Raw genomic sequence first — 16781 nt, 5'->3', positions numbered from 1 at the left:
TATCCATTTTGAAGGAAAATAGTTTCCTGAGCAGTGTCTGACTGAGTCTGGAGTCAGGAGAGCAGTGTAAATTCTACTTGTTTGGAAAACATGAGTCTTTCTGCTGTTTTAAGCAAGGCTGCCTCAGAGCCTTCCCTGGCTCTTGGTTAATGTGCTGGAACCGGCCGTCTTCCTTGCTCTGTCAGTCGTGCAGGCCATCAGCGGGTGTTTGTTCAGTAACTAAATTGTTTCATTGTGAAATATGTTCTTTTGTGTTAGGTTGGTGAGCTTTTTGGAGGCAAAAGCAGAAAACCTACACAGAAGGGCCCATCATTATACAGGGGTAAGCCCTTCATTTTTGTGAGGCCGTGATTTAACTTCCAGGAAGTGCACTTTCCTAGTGGAGTAGAATGTCTTGGAATGCATTCTGTCCTAGATTTATTTCACATGAAGTATTTATTGACATCATGAAAGTTGTGATTGTATGCGTGACTTTAGGACTGGTGATGTTGAGTTCTTCCTCACTGGCTTTCCAAAATATCTGACCTAAAACTTAGTTAATATATCTGTTTTTATTATCCTTCTTTCCAAAGCTTTTAAAACTGCAAGAACGAGTGCTCAATAACATTGTCATCTATTTGCTTGGAGATGAAGACCCCAGGGTGCGCCACGTTGCTGCAGCTTCGTTAACGAGGTACTTACCAAGTATTTTATCTCTTTTCACTTTCTTGGTTAAAGTACTAAATGATATGAGAATGGGAAGAGAGGGGAAAATTCAGAGGACATGGGGCAGTATTCCTAAATCTTTTGAGCTCACAGTCAGCTACTCTTAAACTATCAAAAAAGGTATTTTTCACTACCTTAAGGGTCTAAAATGGAAATTTAAACAACAAAGTACTAGCTTCATATTATAAAAGTAATGCACTTTCATGGCCAGAATTTTGAAATATGGAGACTAGCACTGGAAAAATCACCTTCGGTTCTACTATTGGAGATAACCACTGTTAACATTTTTTCCTGTATATCCTGTGTACAAGTTTCTTTTTCAAAATTGGGACAAAATGTACATGCAGTTCTGTTATCTGATAATTTCCACATAATGTATTATTAGCATCTTCCTGTTGGAAATACTCTTCTAAAAAAGAAATTTCAACTGGCATTGTTGTCTGGGGCGGCACCCTCTATTCAAATATATTCATATTTCCGTACTGAAGTGCATGACATTTCATATAGTGTGAGATAAATAAAGCCTGTAAATATTGTTTAAAAAGTTTTTTAGTTAGTGGCCTCTTTTTCACTATGTAGTTGTGATAAATTTTTATATAAATATTATTTGGTTGGATATTAAATCTTTATTGATTTAAATAATGAATAATGGTTCAGTGACTGTTGTTATACATAAATGTTTCTGTGTAATTTTTTTTCTTAGAATTAATTCCTGGAAGTTGAATTACTAGGCCAGGCAAGCTTTCTGATTTTCCCTAGTAGCTTTATTGAGGTATAATTTTATATCTCTAAAATTTACTCATTTTAAGTGTACAGTTAAATGAGTTTTGGTAAATTTACAGAGTTGTGCAACCTTCACCACAATCCAATTTTAGAACATTTCCATCATCTCAAAAAGATCTTTTGTGCCCATTTGCAATAATTCCCAATTCCCACCTGGCCACAGGCAACCACTAATCTGTTTCCTGACTTTAGAGGTTTGCCTTTTCTACACGTTCTATATAAATGAGGTCACATAATAAACAGATGGGACTTTGGCGTCTGGCTTCTTTTGCCTAGTTTTTGAGATTTGTCCATGCTACGTGGTGTGTTTGTTCCTTTCATTGTTGAATAGTATTCTGTTACATAGATAATACTCTTATTTATACCTTCACCAGGTGGTATTATTATTTTCACTTTTTGACTACAATGAATCATGCTTTTCATTTCTCATGGGTAGATACCTAGAAGTGGATTTTTATGGGTTTTGGTACTTATTGTGAAATTACTGTCCAGAAACAGATCAGTTTATGCTCCCACTCCCAGAATAGGATTGTGCCTGATTCTTCTCACCAAAACAGTATTTCAAAAGAAGTTAAATATGTGTCAGTTGTTCAGGCACTCATTGGTATTTCCTATTAAAGTAACTTCTATCTTGTTTTAAAAGTAATGTTTACTGAACAAAATTTAGGAAAAATGTAAAGGAGGAAATAAAAATCTTTGTAATCAAACTGCTCAAAAGAAAACCAGTTACATTTCGGTGGATATTCTTTCGGTTTTCAATGCGGTCATTTGCATTTCTTTGGTTACTTGTGAGGTGTACCTTTTCATGGATTTAACTGGATTTATATAACTTACTTGATCAAAGATCTTGGATCTTTACCATTTTCTGTGAATGATAGTAGTTTATTAAACCTTAGGAAAAAATTATACTTATGACCAGGTCTTCATGGAGGAAAGAGACTTTAAGTAAAGACACTGGGTTTGCAAACTAATGTGATAAAACAGTTGACTGTTTCTAAAAGTTATGGGCCCGTCTGTAGGCGTGTGAGTGCTCACACAGGGCGTGTGCCGAGCGCTGATTGCAGGGAGGCGCCCATGTGCCCCCTGCATTGTGCCTCTGAGTTCACTTTGGATTTGTGAGGGACCTCAGCTGGAGCTCTGCACCTGGGAGTGTGTGGGACGGTTTTGCAGACAAAATTGCAGAAGAGAGTAAGGGACAGCCCCTGGCATTCAGATCTGCCCTGTACTCAGTGCTTCCTGTGCACCTTGGCTTCACGCACTTGTTGACGCTGATCAAGATGGTTAGAAAGAGAACTTTCAAGGTTTTTTAAATCAAAGCATTTAATTATGTGTAGAGAGATGTATGTAACTGTATGACAGACAGGAAGAGAGTCCAGCGCCTGGTCTTTTCAGAGCGGGTGTGTGGGGGAGTAGCCCTGCGATCGGAGCCTCTGCTCTTAATTCCCCTGACGAAGGAAGTGTCTTTGGGTAGCCGGAGGGAGGGGATCACAGGTGGGTTTCAGGTACTTTCTAAGGAAAATAAACCTTGCTTTTATGTCAGGCTTGTCCCGAAGCTGTTTTATAAGTGCGACCAAGGACAGGCTGACGCAGTCGTGGCCATGGCGAGAGGTCAAAGCAGCGTTCACCTGAAGCCTCTCATGCACGAGGCGCAGCCTCCGTCTCACTTCTCCGCCAGCACCATAACCAGGTACCCCTGCTAGCCGAGGAAAGCGTGCCCTGGGCTCACTCTAAAGCCTCGTGTTTTCTAGAGAAAACGCTTGGAATAGGCGCTCCTCCCTTGATGGGGCGCTTCTCTTTTTCAGGGTCTACCACCCCGCCTCTTTATTTAAGCTCTGCTGCAGCCACACAGCAGTGACCTCGTAAATCGTATGATCGTTTGTTATGAGCCACATACCGACAGCTGTATTTTTCTCTAGGACTCTAATGCTATGTCTTCTCTAAAAATTTGTCCTTAAAATTTTCACTATATTTGTGTTACCTATGAAGAGTATAGTTATATCATGACATTAATGTTTAGGTGAGCAGGTTGTTAAAGAGTGTCAGTGTTATTTAGGGTTATCGCTAGTTCAGTGATGTGCAATTATTATTATTCACATTTTTTTGTGAGAGTCTTTTATATACAATTTCAAATGGTTGTACACAGCCCATTCTTTTCTGTGTCTTTTAGACTAGAAGACTAACATAGACTGTGTTTTTTATTGTTGAGGACAGGACACTGAGGGAAACAAAAGTGAATCAACGCTAATCCTACCTGGGCTTCATTTATCTAGTTGGGGAATTAGAATTCGTATGTAACTACAAGGAGGGACTGAAATTGACACGTGCCAGGAATGGAGTATGGAAAAGTGGCAGTACTGTAGTGGGAAAGGACTTTCTTTTGTCCAGAATCAGGAGTAGATTCATGAAGGATTTCTTTTAACTTAAAGCTTGAAAAATGGGCAGCTTTGGACACGTAGAGAGATTGCAGGCAAGGCTGTGTCGAAGAGAGCATTGCTCCAGTGCTGTGGTGTTGGGAACTGGAGGAGGAGAGGGGTGATCGCAGCCATTTTCCTAGAATAATGACCACCTTTATTCCCAGTCTTTCTTTAACTTAAAAGTCAAGACTGCTTTAACCTCTTGTAGCCTTTAATCTTAAAATTTTAAGTGCCATTTGAATTTTGAAAATGTCATAAGCTTCAGTGGTAGATTATAAGTCTCCACGTCTCTTTCTCATTAGAATATATAGAGGCTATAACCTACTACCAAGCATAACAGACGTCACTATGGAAAATAACCTTTCGAGAGTCATTGCAGCAGTTTCTCATGAGCTAATCACATCAACCACGAGGGCGCTCACAGTAAGACTCTTTTGGTTGGTCTTAATGAGGTTACTTTTCAGTAGTTTGTGTGGTCAGTTCTTAACGGTAGGATGCTTGTATTAGAGCTCTTATATGTGCGGCTTACTAAGAAATTGTGCTTCTGTGAATAAAACCTGGGTTTATTCCAATGGGAATGGAAACAACTTTTTTTTTTCTGAACATTAAATATGTTCATTGTAAAAAAATTCAGCCAGGGGAACTCCCCAGCGGTCCGGTGGTTAGGAATTGGCGCTTTCACTGCCGCGGGCCTGGGTTCAGTCCCTGGCTGGGAACTAAGATCCCACAAGCCGCGCGTCGCGGCCAAAAAGTTAAAATCAGTCAATCAATCAATCAGCCAGTCTAGGAAGACATAACAAAGAAAAGAAAAACTACCATAATCTGAATTGGTAGTATATCAGAAGTTTAAAATATCTCTAGACTAATTGACTCAGTGACTTTATAATACATACGAAGCGGAAAAAAATCAGAAATGCCAGCAAAGATTTTTGTGTAATGTGATTATCTGTATCATTATTTGTGATGCTGAAATTGTAAAAGAACCATAATGGCCAAGAGTCCAAAACTGATTAAGTTCTGATTGTAACTAAATTCTGTATAGATGGTGATATGTTTATTATGCACTTACTAACATGGCGCTTTGGAGGGTTTTGAGCAATCTGCAGAGCGGCCATCTGGATCATAATGAGTGAAAACAGGCGCAGTACAAAGCTGTGCACGCCTGCGCACAGACAGGCCCTGCTTGTGAAAACTAACGCTCACGTTAAACACGTTTCTTACATACTTAAGAAAATGATGGGCAGAAAAGTTCCAAAATAAATTGTGGGATTATGAATGATTATGCTTTTTAAGATATTCACAAATTTTCTAAAATGAACAAGTCTAACTTCCATAATCAGAAAAAAAGAATGTTACACGAAAGTAGTGCCAGTTTGCTGATTACCAGGTTAAATCTTGTCATTTATTTTATGTGACAGAAGGAATGCTTTCATGTTGTGAAAACTCAGGCAGTTATGATTAGACTATCTTGATAAGGATATAAGTGCCTTTCAAACTTAAATATTGTTTGGGCTGTCTGCAGTTTGGTCTTCCCTTGATTTGTTCAAAATATTTTATAAACATTATTTGTATTTATTGTGGCCTACATATGTCAGACAGTGTTCTAGGCTTGGGATGTAAAAACTAAGAGGATCCCTGCCCTTGTGGTTCTTTCAGTCTGGTTAGGAAGATGGACATTAATCTGCAGGAGCAGATGGGGTGGGGTGAGCTGGGGTAGGAAGGGCATTCCTGGTGGGGGCGGGGAGCACGATGGTTAAAGTTGGAGCCAGAGGAGGTGCATCACTCCTGGCCTCTCCTCACTGGGATATAATCGACCCTCCTTAAACCTGTATCTCAGTTGTCCAGCTGTATCTTCTAAGGTATGAACTTGTATCATGGGAGGACAGATGTCTTATCGTTAGATACAGATCGCAATTTTGTTTTCATTGTTCGTACTCGTTATAAAGGGAAAAAGGAGGTTCAATTTAATAAACTTTTTTGGTGTTTGAGTGTGATTTTCTCATTCCTTTCTTCTTTAGTTTGGATGCTGTGAAGCTCTGTGTCTTCTTTCAACTGCCTTTCCAGTTTGCATTTGGAGTTTAGGTTGGCATTGTGGGTATGTATTTTCCTCGGCGCATGGCTGTCTACAGTTATGTGATACAAACATAGTTATACGGATCCCTTTCTTTCTTTCTTTTTAAGTCTCACCTTAACAGTTTCACCTTTTGGAAAAATACCCATTGGAATATTTGCTTCTGCCCTGTTAGTTGTGTGGGAAGCTAGAGAAGGAGCTATTGGGAAATACTGAATTACTTTTAATTCTAATGGATGTCAGATGCTCACTCTTAAGCATTTTGGAGGATCTGAGGGTATGATCTGCAGGTTAATTTAAGGGAATTTGCATATGCTGGCAAAAGACTTTTCTAATTGGCTTGATTCTCTCCAAAATTATTCACTATTCACTATGTATTAAAAACTTAGAAACATTTTTCATTTGAAATCAAATGTGAGCTATGGTGCAAAATTTTGTAATCAATTACAAGAGTAATTTAGGAACTATTACATTTATATTAGCAGTTCTCATTTAAAAATGATTTTCTTCCAGTAGATGGCCCTCATAGCATCTGTGAAATAATTCTGAGTCCTCTACAGCATTAAGGAGTAAGCTTTTGTTATGTATACTGATAACTGAGACAAATTTAGTAACTCACCGTCACATTTGGAAGGAAATCTGCAGATTTCTTGTGTGTGTCAGCGTATGGCCAACTAACTTTGCTTGAAGTAGGTGCGTCCTCTGGTCCTGGGTGATGGCTTTCCTGTGTCGTAGATGCAGCATTAGACCTGACTTCAGAGCAACTCTGGTGTTGGGGTAAACGTGCTAAGTCAGTCGAAAGAGAGTTAAAAGTTATCAGAGTAACCAGTTCCAGTACTTCCAGTCACATCTGCTACCTGATTTCCTGTCTCGGATGACTTTCATGGGACTGTGGTTACAAGAAAGATGCTAGTTCACAGTAGTAAAATCGCTTTGTGAGCTGGCATGAAATGAACGGTGATGTGCCTTCCTCTTGGTTCATAAGAGAAAGCAAGGCTGTTATCTTAAAATTTTTCTGTAATTCGATCTTGCAAATGTCTGCTTTCAGAGTGCCCCCGCTGAGCGCCTCTGATGAGTCTAGAAAGAGCTGTACTGTGGGCATGGTCACGATGATCCTGACCCTGCTTTCATCAGCCTGGTTCCCACTGGATCTCTCAGCCCATCAAGATGCTTTGATTTTAGCCGGGAACTTGCTTGCAGGTATTGGTACTGAGTTGAAAGAGGGATTCTAGGTCTTTAACTTTTGATTTCCTTTTGGGGGGTGGCGGCGGTGAGCGCATGGAGGAAAAGTATTGAGGTCATTGCCAGGGATGGCTTGTTCCTTTAGTCAGAATTTCAGACATTACCGATAGGCATAAATGTGCACTGCAGGCAGCTATCCTGTGCCGAGTATTTTAAAGCAGCCCTTTCCCGATCTAGCCCCTCAGTTAGCTATAGGTAAACTCATTTCTAATTTCATTTTAGCGGGCACCCTGTGCAGGTACTGTCTCAGGCACGGGGCCCATGAGAAAGTATGGTGTGTGGGCTCCGTTCTCAAGTTGAATGTAGGTTTGTAGCGACACACGTCAACAGAAGTTCAGTGGCCGCACGGAGTGGCTGTAATCACCCTGTCGGGGATTAGGACAGGAAGCGACATTTATGGGCTGGCAGGAGAGGGAACACCAGACGGGGCACAGCACACGTGAAGGCATGCAGACGTGAGAGATTGTGTGACATTTGAGTGCTAAGTAATTTTGGATATTGTGTGAGGGCGAGGACGACGATGGAGAATGTGGCTGGTGAAGGATCCGTCTCCGTTAATGAGGACTTAGTCTGTTTGCTCTGGGAGGTCATTGAAGAGCCTCATGAAAGGGAGTAGCAATCTGGGTAGTATTTTAGGAAGATCACTCGGCTGACGTGAATGTGGATTGGAGGAGAAGTTAGGGAAACCCATACTTAAGGCAAGATCAAGAGAGTCTGAACAAGATAATGGCTGTGGGTTGTGTGGGAAGAGACCCATTAAAAGAGAGTGAAGGGGGGAGAGTCAGCACATCTGGATCACCGGTTGAACTTCAGTTGTAAAGATCAGGAGGGGCACTGTCACGTCCTGGGTGGATATGTGATGGTGGCCTTCATGGAGGTTGGGGACACAGATTTGGGGGGAGATGTCGGTTTCCTGTGGAACCTGAGGCATCAGTGGGCCCCCAGGTGGAGGTGTCCAGCAGACTCTCGACGTAGACGGGTCTGAAGGACTTACGTCTTGGCCCCATGCTGTGGAGCTGGGGAGGTAACGTGTGTGCCCGTATCACAGCCAGTGCCCCCAGATCTCTGAGGAGTTCGTGGGCCTCCGAAGAAGAGGCCAGCCCCGCAGCCACCAAGCAGGAAGAGGTGTGGCCGGCTCTGGGTGACCGGACCCTGGTGCCCATGGTGGAGCAGCTCTTCTCCCACCTGCTGAAGGTGATCAACATCTGTGCACACGTCCTGGATGATGTGGCTCCTGGACCAGCAATAAAGGTAACTCCTTGCTTGGGCAGCTGTTTTCAGCTGGTCCAGATGGCTCCTTGGGCCTCCAGGCATGTCTCTGTTTATTCATCTGTCCCTTCCTTATCCTCTTTTGCTTTAAATAAACAAAATTGCTCATCTCGTGACACTAGATTTAACACCTAGATGTGCTAATCCAACTTATAGCCCATTTGGTATCGTCTGTCATTTACTATCACCTGTGAGAGGGAAGTACCTGGCTTTATTCTTGGGCTTTCAGCGTTGGCCGAGATAGCTCAGCATTGAAGCCGGTCTCTCCCGAAATGTTTTGCTTTTCTTTGAAGTACAGTTCAGTGAAAACTATTCACACAGTGAATTTAAGATGGCTCAGTTCACTTGTAATTGTATCTGATGGTTCACTCGCTCTCCTGTCTCTTCCACCTTGACAGCTCAGGTTCTCCTCTAGCTGCCAATTTGGTCCCCCTGCTGCTACCAGCTTCTCTCGAGTCCTTTCTCCCAGCTTAACCCCTGAATTAGTGTACTGCTCCTTTGACACTGGCCTTCTTTGCAAAACCTCTCCAGCCCTGGACTCAGTCCGCTGCTTCGGCCGTCGATTCTTTAACCCCTGCTGGCCTGATTTCTGCCAGTTCCCCACAGCAACGCTCCCTGCCAAGACCCGCCTTTGACTCTCGTGGGTGCTTCGCAGACCCTGTCTCACCTCCCCTCTGCATCTCCCAGGACCACCTCTCCTGTACTGAGGCATTCTCTCTGGTTGGCTTCCGAATCCTCTGACCCCCTGCTACTGCCTGGGTACTTCCTAGTTTAGTCTTCTTCCCACCATCCGTGCTTTCCAGGGCTCTGTTCTCAGTCGACCCCTCTCCATATTCTCCGGCCCAGGGCTGTCCAGCACAGCTCTCTGTAAGGATGGAAATGTTCCATCTACACCAGCCGGGACAGTAGCCACCAACCACATGTGGCAACCGAGCACGTGAAGTGTGGCCAGGGCAGCTGAGGAACTGAACTTCTAATTTTGTTTAATTGTCATTAAATTTAAGTAGCCACCTGTAGATCGTGGCTCTAGCGTGGGACCGGGCAGCTCAGTGCAGTCAGGTCTACTCTCAGGTCTTCAGTATCTAAGCGGGGCAGACCCCAGACCTGTCTTCGGAGTCCAGTGTGGCCAGCTGCCACGGGTCACCTCTACTTGAGCGATCCGTAGAAATCTCATTTGGTCCAAATCTGGACATCTTGGTCTCCTCCCCAGCCGGTGCTTCTCCCCATCTCTCACTCCATATTTTTCAAGCTAGAATATGGGAGTCATCACAGCTCTTCATCTTGCTCACCAAATTCTTTGTTTTCTCTCCTAAGTATCTTGCAGAAAGCCCGTGTATGTATATGCATACACGCATATACATTTACACACATCCATACACGCACATGTAGATGTACACACTTTTCTCTGTGCTCACTGCCGCTGTTCTGCTCCAAGCTGATGTAGTGTCTCCTTTGCACCACTGCAGTGGCCTCGCTGAAACAGCATTATTAACATATCGTACAGTTACGGTGCAGTTCACACACCATGCACCTCACCCATGGAAAGTGCATGACTCTGTTCTAGTACACCCAGAGTTATTTGGCCATCACTGCAATCCGTTGTAGAACCCCCAAAGGAGCGCTGTACCATTTGGCTGTCACCCCCCAGCCCTCCCACGCCCCCAGCTCCAGGCAGCCACTGAGCTACTTTCTGTTTCTGTGCATCTGCCTGTTCTGGGCATTGCATGTCAGCGCAGCTACACAGCTGGCGTCCTTTGTGACTGGCTCCTTTCACGAAGCGTGTTTTCCAGGTGCAGCGGCTTCTTTCCCGGTCTCTCTAGCCCTTCCCTGTCAGCCACTGTGCCCTTTGTGCAGACAAGGCTCCGAGGTGTAGGGTGGCCTCTCTCAGATCGCGGAGGGGGTGAGCAGCAGAGCTGAGGTGCCCGCGCCACTGCCTCCTGCCGTGGGGGGCTGGGGCGTTCTGTACTGTCCTGTGTATGCAGAGTGTGGGCTTTGTGGAGGGTCCAGGTTTGTTGCCTCCTGCCTCTGCTTCTTGTTAGCTGTGACCTTGAATAAGTCACTTCATCATCGCTGAGCCTATTTCCTCATTTGAAAACGGAGTTCAGAGCGTTGCTCTGTACCCTGTTTCACGCCCTGGCTCCCAGAGAGAGCCCCATTGCTTGCTATTGGAGGTGGCATGCCGGGGCTCCGGGGGCCTCCTGAGACCCCGCCTGACTGCCTGAGGGCTCCTCCGTCTCTGAGCGTTCATGGTGCTCCCGTTAGGAAGTGCTGGGTCAGTTCCCACCACGTGCAGTTGTGTGGGCTAAAGTGGATGGTGCGTGTACGGAGTCTGGGCTTCATAAATGTGGATTCAAAGAAGAGAAATGGATGGCACAGGCGAATGGCAGAAGCACATACCATGGTTTTCAGTCCTGTGTTGGTGACACTTCCTTCACAGTTTGTTTTCTATTTTAGGCAGCCTTGCCATCTCTAACAAACCCGCCTTCTCTGAGTCCAATCCGACGGAAGGGAAAAGAGAAGGAACCCGGAGAGCAGGTGTCTGTACCCGTGAGTCCCAAGAAAGGCGGTGAGGCCAGTCCAGGTGTGAGGCCACGGCGGGGGAGTGGGAGGGGGCGGGCTTGGGGGTGCCTGTCTGTATTACAGTGGTTTAGGACTAAAGCTTACGTTCATGTCAAGGTTAATATTACAGCTTGGTAGTTTTTGGAAATAAAATACATAGCAATGAAGCCAGAGAAATGGTTTCCCCAGGTGTGGTTTCAGGTATTGAATATTACTTACTGAGTGTACACAGACCACATTTTGGTCTTACGCACGTCTGAATGTTGCTTGCCAATGTGGGGTCCCAGCCGTCTGCAGGCGTCTGGCCCACAGCAGGGCGCTGTACCCCGTGCTTCCCATGCTGTGCCTCCCCGCTTCTCCTCTTCTCACTGACTGATTTTCAGTAAGGGAGGGGGTGTAGACGGCTAGGAATAGAGCGGGGTGACATCGTTGATTCTGATGTGTGGAGAATTCTGAAATAGGAAATGGAAATTTTACCTGTGGAAGGGCTGAGGGAGAAGTAAAGTGGGGATAAAATCATCTGAGTGAGACGAACCTGAGAAATTGACACACACTTGGAGGGGAAAGTCTTGGAATAGAAGGGGCCAGAGTGACCATGTGACTCTGCCTATGATGTATGTGGTCCGTGCCACTCTTGGTGGGCACAGAGCAGAGGCGACCAGACGCCTGTCTGCTTGTGCTGCCACCAAGTCCGTTCACATGCTACCTCACAGTGCCGGGGCCGGACATGATTCTCCCGTTCATTTTGCTTATAAAGCGTTTATGTTAAGCATTTTATTAATTTTAAAACTTTATTTAATTTTTTGGCTGCACCACACGGCTTGTGGGATCTTAAGTTCCCCGACCAGGGATTGAACCTAGGCCCCAGCAGTGAAAGCATCAAGTCCTAACCACTGGACCGCCAGGGAATTCCCTATGTCAAGCTTTTTTTTTTTTTTTTTTTTTAAGAGTTCTGAAAATGCTTATTCATTCAGTTCAGCAGTAAAGCATTTTAAAAGAAACTATTTTCTAAGTATTGATGACGATACCAGTGGAAGATTTACCAGCTAAAAAGCTTCAGAACTTTATAAATGCAAAGTTATCAGTATGTGACTGATCATCTTTCTGATGCATTAAATAAACTAAGGACCCCAGATCAGAAATCTTTAAAATCTTACACTGTGCTTGGCATTTAATATTTACTATCAGCTCAATGATAGTGTGTGTGCCCTGACAGACTTCAGAGCGTGTTCACATCACCCCTGTTTGACTGCTTACAGGGCTCATGACCTAAGTCGACCAGAGGTCGACCCCATCGTGCCCCTGGGAGCCTTGTGCTCCGAGAGGTTTTGAGATTGACTGAAGGTCACGTCAGTCGTTCCTCTGACTCACAAACAGGCAGCCAGGCCAAACCAAACACATAATAGCATCCCACTGCTCTTCTTCTTTTTCTTCTTTCTATTTTATTTTGTCATCTTATGGGCGGTACTTAGAGTCTACTTATGTTTATTAGTCAATTTCTTGTTATTGTGAATTAATCAAAAAGTCAGGAAAAATTTGAATTTTATCCTACTAGAATACAATAAAAATAATTATTACTAGCAGTCTTTTTAAACTTGGTGTGTGTTTCCTTTTGATCTAAAAGTTTATTTTGTGTGGTGTGTTTAAAGCCTCTCGACCATCTGAAACCTCAGGGCCTGTTGCAGCAACCAAGTCCTCGTCACTGGGGAGTTTCTGTCACCTTCCTTCTTACCTTAAATTGCACGATGTCCTGAAAGCTACACACGCAAACTACAAGGTACTGCTTCTTTTGTAAAAATACACTCATTCACACATTTCAGAGGATTGTCGATGTTTTTCTTAAGATTGTAGCTTATAGACATACATATATAAGTAAGTAAGTTAGACCTTTGGGATATGAGTTGCAATTAGCTTTTTCAGCTCTGTCTTTCAGCTTTGTTTACGGTAGCTTCCATCATTACGAAAGTTTAGGATTTTCATTGGGAAAGTGTTGTCTTTATGATTTATCGATGCCGTGTCTGGGCGTCCCAAGATCGCCCACATTCAGAGATCCGCTAGAAGGTCTTGTGGGACTGAGCATGTGGTTGTACTCACAGCGAGGGTTCCTCACGGCAGGGCGGGGAGGACACACAGCCAGCCCCTGAGGGGAAGGATGCCGGCAGAGTCTGGAGCAACCTCTGCCCCCCATGAGGGCCACTCGGAGGACCCCACCCGCCCCCGCCCTCAACTAAAGTGCAGCCGCGTGCTGGTTACAGAGGCTCCCTCTGCCTTCACAAACCAAAATTCACTCACAGAGGAGAGCAGGGGTCCAGCATCAACACATTGTTTGATAAGGCAGTCCAGGCACAGTGAGCCACCCTTAGTGCTCAGGGCGAGTCTGACGTCAGTCTAGGGAACTGTTTACTGGCTGAGTTCCCAGGCACCCCCGAGGGCCAGCCTTGCAAGCAGCTTTCTGGAAGGATAGCGGTCTGCTCTGTTGTTTCTCTTGCACAGGTATGTTTCTTCCTTAGGACTTTCTCATTCTGAGATGATTATTATTATTATATTTTATTTATTTATCTTTTTGGCTGCGCCACGTGGCTTGAGGGATCTCAGTTCCCTGACCAGGGATTGAATCCCGGCCACAGCAGTGAAAGCCCAGAATCCTAACCAGTAGGCCACCAGGGAACTCCCCTTATTCTAAGATTATTAAGGAAAATCTCCCATGGTTTCATTTAGGGCTTTTCATTGTTTTCTTCCATTCAGTTTTTTGTGTGTTTAGACTATTCTGTCTGCAATTTGTTAGATATGAAGTATGCATCTAACAGGTTTTTTTTCCAGCTGCCTAACCAGTTGCCCCTACAGTTTCCCAAATAGTCCATTTTCTGGCACTAATGGGTTTTGAAATACTACCTTTGTCACATACTAAATTCTCATAGTTCTATATTTCCATTTACTCCTTTATTGTATCAGTCTGTCCATCTGTTCGTCCATTAGAAGCACACTTCCTGATTATTGTAGCTTCATAATGTATTTTTGAGGAGATCAGTTACCCCATTTTACTTTAGAATTTCCCTGGATATTCTTATTTATTTTTGCATATGGACATGAGAATAAACTTATCTAATTCCAAAGAAAGTTGAGAGTTTTTCCATTGGGATTGTGTTAAATTTGTAGATTAACTTGGGGAGAACTGATATCTTACATGCTAAGCCTGCCCGTCCAGAGTGTGAGATGCTTTTTTTTGTGTTGGAAACTTCCTGTTTCCTCAGAAAGGCACATCAGAAGCACATGAAATTTAAAGAATTTTAAAAGTAATTTTAAAAGATACTTCACATAGATCTTGCACGTTTTTTCATAAATGTGACCCGTAGTCATCCTTTTTTTTATTACTAATAGATACATCTCAATTTTTTAAAAACCATTTACAAACTTTATCTGGTTTGTTTTCTGAAGGATATAGATAATTTTTAAAGATAAAAGATTTGGAGGCTCTCTTTAGCCGGATGTTTCTCATGTCAAGCTCTAAAGTAGAGGAGGGTATGTTTAAAATCCCACACAGAGAAGATGTTTCCTTTCCACCTGTTCTCAGTGTACGTCATCTTCAGTTCTGGGGGACCCCCCGCCCATGTTCTCTGCAGCATCCCTCCATCCTCTCCTCCGTCTCCATCGTCTCCCTTCCTGAATGCCCTGGACTCCAAGGTGGACCCCTTTACTTTTGGCCTCCCTGGAGTCTCGGAGTCCTGCCTGCTGGTTGAGTTGCTGTGCGCAGACTGCGTGTGTGTGTTTGGAGCGGCTGGCGTGTCCTGAGATCTTCCATCACTGCCTCCTCACCTCCTCTGCTGCCCCACGGGGTGTCCTTCTCTCCTGCTCTCCATTGTTCGCTTGACCCTTGGGCTCCCCCCTGCGTTACTTCCCAGTCTCCAAGTCCTTCTTCAGCTCTCCTCGGAGCCCTTTGACCCCAGTTCTCACATCTGTTCGCTATTCAGGAAAGACCTTCCCTGCTCTCTCCCCGACCCCCACTCAACGTCCTTGCCTGCTGGAGGTGAACCCCTGCCCTCCTGCTTTCCCTGGGACCTGGCGTCGTGCAGTCGCCTGTCCCTGGGTCGTTGGGGGTCTCGCTCCTGGGTTTTTCCTTCCTTCCTTGGCCTGTTGTGAACACCCTCAGGTTGATGTGACGGTGGTCACAGTGTTGAGATCCACTTACATGTTCATTTTCTGTGTCTGTCTCTCACCTGCTTTCCTCTCCCTTTGCCCAGAAAGTGTTTCCTCTTTCATCAGGGGTGGTTAGATTTTATTTCAGTGAGCAAATTCCTATCTACATATTGTAATGTTTTTGTAGGATTTTTGCCGGTTTTCACAGTCAATGCCTCCCCCTCACCCTTGTTCTTACATATTATATCTTTGGCCCTGAACCTTCTCTCAGTCTGTTAAATGGGGGAAATTGCTACATAATTTAATTCAGTTGGGTCCTTTAGGATCTTAACTTAATACCTCTTAAGACTAATTTAATATTTTGTTGTAGCCAGACTGAAAGGTTGTGTCTGAATTTGATAATGATTTCCCCCAGGGATCTTAATGGGTGGAAGAAGACATGTGTTTTATATTTTTTGATATGCTGCTTATCAGGCACTGGTTATGATGGGCATTAAACATTCTTTTTCTCATTATGATAGAAAGTTAGGAATTATTTTTCTTTCAGTAGCGTCACTATACGTTGGAAGACGCCTTTGAAAATAGTGTTTATATAGCGATCCGGAAGAGTAATTTCCTTTCCAAGGCATTTCCCAGTGCTAAAAACAAGCAAACAAACAGACCCCCCCCCCATCATCCCCCCATGGTGAGTGTCGCGCTGCCTAGGGAACACACCACAGCAGACAGTGTGCGTCTGTGTTAGGTGACCGGGATGCTGCCAGCAATCATGTGTGCCTTCTCTCCCACCACTTTCCCAAGGTCACCTTGGATCTTCAGAGCAACACCGAAAAGTTTGGGGCTTTTCTGCGCTCTGCCTTGGATGTTCTCTCTCAGATTCTAGAGTTGGCAACACTGCAGGACATCGGGAAGGTTTGTGTTTCCTTTCTTCTCGTTGAGCTGTAGCTGGCACGCTTGAAGTGTACCCTGGGCCGAGTGCCTCTAGGGCGAAACCCCACCATCCCGGCACATTCACAAAGTGGGGAGAAGGTTCTGCAGTCTGGGCACTTGAGTCTGATTCTTGTCTTAGCCTGAAGTTGCCGGGGGCAGGGTTCTATTTGTATCCTGTTTTCACTTTTTGCTGTAAATTAGCTCAGACCCAGATGAATTAAAAAATTGGTGGGTTTAAAACTGTTGACAGAGTCCTTTACTTTATTTGACCTTCGCACGTGGCAAGGTCAGAGCAGTCTCTGGCGTGTGGCTTGTTCCTCTGGTGCCTCAGGAAGCAGCAGAGCTGTGCTTGAGGCTCATGGACTTGGGTTCCAAGCCCAGTAACCTCCCTGCACCACCCACATGTTGTGGGGACACGTTCAAGCACACGGGAGAGTTAAGAGGTCGTGTGGTGAGTGCCTGTGTTGTGTCCACGACCAGATCCAGCAGTTACTGTTTTGTCCACTTGCTCTGCTGTGTTTGGATCCACCTGTCCAGCTACCGGGGCATCTTAGTTTCTAATGAATTTCAAAGTGAGTTACCAATAGCCCTCCTTAAACATGTGTCTCTTAGAAGTGGAATACAGTGAAGTTCCTTTGTTTTCATTTCTCTCCGTCTTTTTTTTTTTTTTTTTTTTT

At 44.4% G+C, this 16781-nt stretch overlaps 1 protein-coding gene across 1 annotated transcript in view; it reads left to right on the top strand.

The window, feature by feature from the left end:
• LOC309822327 (huntingtin) overlaps positions 1-16781 on the top strand; it is a gene marked incomplete at its 5' end in the record, with an annotated part of 99874 nt that overhangs the window by 19077 nt on the left and 64016 nt on the right. The window contains 10 exons of the mRNA XM_082654040.1: positions 259-322; positions 573-673; positions 3029-3175; positions 4205-4325; positions 5921-5997; positions 7022-7173; positions 8264-8466; positions 10939-11065; positions 12693-12820; positions 15976-16086. Coding sequence (XP_082510166.1) covers positions 259-322; positions 573-673; positions 3029-3175; positions 4205-4325; positions 5921-5997; positions 7022-7173; positions 8264-8466; positions 10939-11065; positions 12693-12820; positions 15976-16086 — 1231 coding nt within the window. The remainder of the gene's footprint in view (positions 1-258; positions 323-572; positions 674-3028; positions 3176-4204; positions 4326-5920; positions 5998-7021; positions 7174-8263; positions 8467-10938; positions 11066-12692; positions 12821-15975; positions 16087-16781) is intronic.

Source organism: Grampus griseus (assembly GCF_964374135.1).
Source record: "Grampus griseus genome assembly, chromosome: 4".
Classification (NCBI taxonomy): Eukaryota; Metazoa; Chordata; class Mammalia; order Artiodactyla; family Delphinidae; genus Grampus; species Grampus griseus.
This window is presented reverse-complemented; position numbering and strand designations above follow the sequence as displayed.